At 31.8% G+C, this 6,770-nt stretch overlaps 1 protein-coding gene across 5 annotated transcripts in view; it reads right to left on the bottom strand.

Moving 5' to 3' along the window:
* LOC110028767 overlaps positions 1-3,820 on the bottom strand; it is a 12,892-nt gene extending 9,072 nt beyond the window's left edge. Inside the window, exons 1-6 of one of the 5 annotated variants that reach the window (XM_020730747.1) lie at positions 3,439-3,820; positions 3,299-3,357; positions 2,784-2,865; positions 1,884-1,951; positions 1,403-1,472; positions 933-1,014 (exon numbers count right to left, since the gene is read on the bottom strand). In XM_020730747.1, coding sequence (XP_020586406.1) covers positions 933-1,014; positions 1,403-1,472; positions 1,884-1,951; positions 2,784-2,865; positions 3,299-3,357; positions 3,439-3,729 — 652 coding nt within the window. In that variant the 5' untranslated portion in view covers positions 3,730-3,820. Of the gene's footprint in view, positions 1-932; positions 1,015-1,402; positions 1,473-1,883; positions 1,952-2,783; positions 2,866-3,249 lie in introns of all 5 variants that reach the window. The other 4 variants (XM_020730748.1, XM_020730751.1, XM_020730749.1 and 1 more) reach the window with 4 other exon arrangements.
* Positions 3,821-6,770: the final 2,950 nt, after the last annotated feature.

The following is a 6,770-nucleotide window of genomic DNA, read 5'->3' as shown; positions in this document are numbered from 1 at the left end:
AAAAACGAATTTTAAAAATAATATATTTCATCTAATTAATTAAGAATTAATTTTTTTATAAATTTTATGTAAATTAAAAGCATATTTATACAAATAAATCAAAAATTAAAAACAGTTTTAACAAACAGGGACAATTTGATCTTTTTTACATGAAACAGCTGGCTCATAACATTTTTCACGCAGCAGCATCAAACATACAAGCTGCTTCTCCACAGCTGCTTCCTAGGGCAGCGCAGCTGCAGCTGAAAAGCTGACAATCTGCAGCTAAGCCCAATCTGCAGCTACGCCAAACAGACCCTAAATCACAACACACTTGTGACTAAGCCGGCAACATGGTTGCTTGTCTCCCCTTCTTCTTTGGCTGACATATAATTTATAAGTTTTTTTTTGTTTAAATAAAAATTTACCTAATATTTTTTTTTAATGAATATCATAAAGGATATACAAAAAAAATTTATATAGTAATTCATTTTTTTTAAGAAGATAGAACAACCTTTAAAATAATCATGAGGTTTGTATATAGTAAGTGTTAAAACAATGAAGACAGAACACATTCTGTAATTTGTGCATTTGGTATGTATTAATGTAGAAAAATTATTAATGCAGAAATAATATTAATGTAGAAAGAAATATAAAATAGGAACTTAGCATATAAAACAATAAAAAATTATCTTTGTTTACCAAATCATGATATTGTTTTGCAGACGTTAAAAATTCTTATTAGCAATAAAAAGAAATAATAATCCTAAAATTGGATCATACATTTATCAAACAACTTTCACTTTAATTTATGAATGCTTTCAAATCTGTAACTTCTTGAATAACAAGAATGGATGCAATCATTTTGATGTGAGCAATAATAATTGAGCAAAACAAAATAAAATTATCAGAATCAATTACAATAATTGTAAGGCATCGAACACCATTCTCACCATCACAGAGTGATTCAAGGTTGACACATCCATGACCCATCCGTTTATGCGGTGTCACCAGATTTGCATCCCAAGCAACAAGCTAGAAAATATCAACTATCATTAAAGTTATCATTTAAGTTAATGCCAATCATCAGCCAATCTAACATGAATTATGAATAGTTAGGCAACTCCTTACCAACATAAATTATAAGAAAAATGAAAATATAAAACTTTGGGCTAACTACGAAGAATAATTGTTCCATGATGACATTATTTCTTTATAAAATAGGGAATACGATCAACTAAAATAAGAATACAAGAACATGTACACTAGAAAAGTTGCAAGCACAAATGAAAATTGCACCTCAAATGCATCTATAGGAACCAACACTGAAAATGAAAAAATGGAATGTAAATAAATGGATAAAGCAGATAATGGCAAGTGGAACACTTCTTATTGCATATAAATAAATAAATAAAGTAAATACCATCAATTCTTTTGTGGTAGCTAACTTGATGTTTAGAGTAAAATCCTCATTCCATGTTGGATGTGTCGTCCTACAAACATCAACATATAACTTTATTGCCACAAAATAATGATAAGTTGATTATAAGTAGAACGAATAAGTGAAATTCTTAATTATTTCCTGAGGCTTCACTTATTTGCCAAAATTAGGAACAGATTTTTAAAAACATAAAATCGGTGAAATCAATTATTTGGTTGAAAGTTGAGCGAGATAGAAAACAACTTTGAACTTCATAAAATCATTTTAAGACCTCCCCAAACATAATGATTTTAACTTCAAAGACAATGTTCTATGAATACCAAATTACATGGAAATAAGCATAAATTATGGCCAAGAATGAAACAACTAAAACCCAAAAGAATTCAAGAGAATGAAGAGAGTGAAATCCAATGATGAATCAATGCATCTCAATGATTGTTCAGAACAAAGAATAGCAACTCACCCCCATTTGGCATTGCTTTTGGCAACCTGTCCGTCCAAATGAAAGATCACATAAGGGTCACTTGTTCCCTGAAGTTCACAGCACAAAGTAACTTAAATCACTGATAAATAATTATAAATCAAAATTCTTCTAAAAATTAAAATGTTAAATCATCAACTTGACCAAACTGGAAAGACACGTAGCACTACTTGACATGTATTACTTCATTTACTAATTAGGCCATTTCTTGACCTGAATGCATTAGTTTCTCAACAAAGAAAATCAAAATTTAGTTGCATCATATGATGAACATCAGATGCTTCTGAAGACTCAAAATTAAGAACTAATGTACGTGATAAATCAACAATATAATGTTAAACCTCAATAAAATGCAAATGAAAAAAGACTGCCTTAGGTTTCTTATCTACTATCTCAAATATAAGATTAGGTTGCAAAATCAGTTTTAATGTTCCATAAAGATCAAAAGTTAAAGAGCATTCCCATTGAAACTGTCAGTTTCCAGTATTCAATCAAGGGTGTCTTGACTCTACATATACATTAATAACAAATCGCCAATCACAAATTCTCAAGGGCTTGTTTGAAATCACCCTTTTTTTTTGCTTTATTTTAAAAACATGTTTATTTAGTGTAATTTGTTAAGGTTTTTAGTTTTGATTTCAAATACAAATTAGCTTGTTCTTAAAAATACTAAAAACATCTAAAATTTGTTTTGAGTTTTTTTAAAAACAACTAAACATGTTATAACATACCAAACAAATTTTATTTTTTAAGTAAAAACAAAAACAAAAAACAAAAATTAAAAGTGATCCCAAGAAACCCCTAAAGTACTAAATATGGATTTGCTCTACGGTTAACTGCAACTCACTTATCAATTACAAATATATGAGAAAAAGAGTGCACCCATAGATCCATCACTGGAAGGTCCACGCCTTCTCGTAATTTAATGTAAAGCTGCCCATCATAAACCTCTCGAAGAAATGAACTGCATAGAACATAGAAGTAAAGTGTTCAGTTTGACCGTGAATTCATAAAAGGAATGCTACTGAGGACAATGTCAACAAATCAGTCAGAATAATTAACCATTTTGACCAATTCTCTAAGGCCTCATTTTTTTTAAGACCCACATAGTCAATGCAATTTCAACACAGTTTATATGATGAATTACGCATAAGAGTGTTGTGATTGATAAACAACAAAAAATTGAACCAAAATTAAATTTTTATTACGATATATATGTTATAGATGATGTCGAAATCCAATGATTTGATTCAGAGTTACTTCATACACTGCAATACAAAAACAATTACTTCTTACAGTAAAACCAAAAGATCAACATGAAATTGTACAGTTTCAGCCATGAAATTACAGCTCTGCAAAAAAGCAAAATCAGCAAATGAAACGAATCCAACTCCTACTGTGAAAGAATCACCGTTTGGCACTGAGCTGCATCCATCTCACGCCACCCCACGCCTTGCTACAAGAGAAAGCAGAGGTTCACAACACATCCCAAATCCTTGAAGCCAAAAGTGCCGTGCCCAAGTGTCAGATATCCTACCGGAGGGCTGGTGTAGGCCTCGAAGGCGAATCCCGCGAGAACGACGGCGAGGTTGAGATCGAAAGAAGGTCGATGGCCACCATCACCAGTCGATCTCTCATCATCCTCCGTCGTTAAACAAGAACTCGCCAATGAAATGCATCGCTTTCCTCTGCGATTTGAACCAAAAAACCTAGCTTTTTTCGGGTGTCCGTCGAGAAAGATGTGAGCTTTGTTGAGGCGGAAGAAGAATCCAGTAGGGTCATGAAGGAAAGGATTCCGGAGGAGCACGGACTCAGTGAGATAAACCATTAGAGAGAGAGAGAGCGGGAGAGAGACGGTAGAGCGAGTGATAAGTAGAGAGCAACGACGTGCTTTGTTTTGAATTGAAGTTTGTAGAAAGAACGAGTGTCTTCTTCCAACAATATATCTATATGTACATATATATTTGAGCCAAAGTGAACTAGTAGGGGATGAGAGTACATAATTTTGTTTTTGTAGGGAGGACTCGAGAGAGGTCTCTTTATTTTTATTTTTATCACGTACTTATACAGACGTGTTTTGTATAATTATAAAAAGAAGGGAATAATTATAGAAATCGTTCTTAAAGTAAGTAACAAAGACTCTAATTGATTATATAGATTTTATATCATATTTGCATTACAATTTGAATTTCAAAATTGACGGTAATTGAATGGTCGGCTGGCTTGAAGTCAGCCAAGTGAGGCGATCGGCCGAGTGGAGTTTTTACCTTCTGAAGTGCATGTTGGTCAGTCGGGGTGTTCGACCGCCTAGCAATCTGACTCAGTGTTTTTCGACACAGTCGATCAGAGCGATCGATTGTGAGGCGGTCGTTCGGTCTGGACGTGGTCGGTCGGTCGAACATGACCAGCCAACTTTCTTCATTAAGCTGTTGCTCAATTTTCGTTCGGCTGAGTCTTTAATTCTATAAGTACAACATAGACAAGACCAATAAGAGTTGCTTCTTATTCAAGTTAGTATAGATAGAATTATCTTTTTTGCTTCTCATTTATTTTATAGTAAAAGAATTTTTTCTTCCTTCAATAACTTCCATACCACATAATTTTTATATACCTATCTAGCATCTAAACTTTAATAATTACATTTATCATCCTTCGGTTTCAAAAACTTATACATAAGAATTTATATTTCACTTTTATAAAATTTACAGTAGTGACATTTTTAATATAATATTAAAAAAATTAGTACATCAGAAAGTTAGACATGTAAATACAAAAGATTTGTGTAGTATGTATGTAATTGCCTCTTTTGGGAAAAAAATGATATTATTTTATAAGAATAAAAACACTAATTAAAAGGTAATGATTATGCTTGATATAAGCTGTTAAGGTAATTATATTTGGTGCAGTTTGGATGTAACATGTCAGGATTCTTGTTAGGTAATTATATTTGGTGCTTCATATCATGCCATTTTTTATCATTATTTGTTTTACATCGAGTTTGGTCATGAGCAAATAAGGAATGATATAGAAACTACAATAAGGGTGAGTTTGGTCATGAGCAAATAAGGAATGATATAGAATGCAAAATTTTGGGCATGGTTGATGTCTGCAGGAATATGGATGTTAGTGTCAACTGTGCTGAAGAATGTGAGTTTTGTTCCTAAGATCCTCTTGAATTTAATCTTCACTGGTACGCTTGATGATGAATGATAGCATAATCACTCCGGTGAAGATAAATGGAAGCTCACTAAGGGGTATTTGGTGGTTTCTAGAGGAAAGAAGCACAATTCTCTTTTTGTGATGGAGGCTCAGTCTTATGTGGGAAAAGTGAATGCAATTGATGATTCATCCACTCAGCTATGACATATGCAACTTAGTCACATGAGTCAGAATGGTATGAGAAAGCCGTCCTAAAACTATCAAATTAGAGGTATGTATTCATTGTTTGGTTGGTAAACAACGTAGTGTAGCTTTTAAAACTGTCCCTTCATCTAGAAAATGTAATGTGAATGGTTTGGTGTATACTAATATTTGTTCTATGGATATTACAAGGGCGATTGTTTTTATATTACATACATTGATGATCATTTCGGAAAAGCTTGGGCTTACAAATTGAGATATAAAGGCCAAGATTTGGTTTCTTTAACATTTTTTAGGTGTTGTTTGAAAGTAAAACTAGAAAAAACTTGAAATGCATCCTTTATTATTTGCATCCGAATTTGCATCTCAAAATTCCATCACTATAAATTTTCATAGAAAAAGCAAGTGACGCTAGATTACCTATGCATTAGCGTCAAACTTAGCTGACGCTAATTAGCGTCAACCAATGTCGACATTAATTAACATTGACCAAGTTGGATGTTAATTAGCATCTACAAGATTCGTTTCTAAAGTGTAAGAATAACGTATTAGCATCGAAATATTCGGACGCTAATCCAACGCTAACATGTAAAAAACAAAAAAAAATGGAGCATAATGATTAGATTTCCACATACCTGTGCAGAACAAACACAAGCAACATAATATGTCATTTATCTATCATTAGAAAAGATAAAATAAATCCCAAACATAACTAAATAATGATACTAAATGAAATTAAAGATAAAGGGATCAAAGTGCTCAAAGTTCACAACTACATAAATTAAAAATTTGATTAAGAAGAAATGAAGAAACTTGCTTCTCATCACCATCCAACTCCTCCTCCTCATCCTCCTCGAAAGCAATCTTATGTTGCTCGTCTCAAAACTCTCCGTCAGGCATGTCACAGATACTCATATACTATTATTATTATTATTATTTTAAAAAATCGTATGCTTTATAATGATGCAGATACTCAGATACTCACTTATGAATGGAAAAAAATACTTAAAGAGCGTAAACATTAATGAAATTTGGGGATGGAAATAGTCTATTTTTTTAGGATGAGCAAACTTATTATGTTGTTAAAATTTTCTATACACTCATTATTTTTCCTATGAAATTTCAAATTTTATTCATTATAAACTATATTATTTTTAAGTGATAGAAGATTATAAGTAATTTTACACAAGAAGTGACTAATTTTTTCTTAAGCTAATAGTTGGTTACCAATAGGTTGGAGTTTCTTTATGTGATTTCATTGTGCATTGCATCCTAGATTGCATCAGTAATTATTTTTCTCTATTTTAAATTGATATTGTGCTCATAGTTTAGCCATCACTTTAATCAAAATAGAAAATGATACTTCCATAAACAAATTAATAAAAGGCATCAATTTAAGCTAAATTGAGTAAGACAACATAGTACTTCAAACCTGTAACTACAATTGAATTTTTTTTAATGTTATTGACACTAAATATTCATGTGCATTAGCAAATTTGTTAGTGATAA

This window comes from Phalaenopsis equestris, unplaced genomic scaffold, assembly GCF_001263595.1.
Source record: "Phalaenopsis equestris unplaced genomic scaffold, ASM126359v1 Scaffold000527, whole genome shotgun sequence".
Classification (NCBI taxonomy): Eukaryota; Viridiplantae; Streptophyta; class Magnoliopsida; order Asparagales; family Orchidaceae; genus Phalaenopsis; species Phalaenopsis equestris.
Note: the sequence above shows the minus strand (reverse complement) of the source record. Positions and strands in the feature narration are given on the sequence as shown.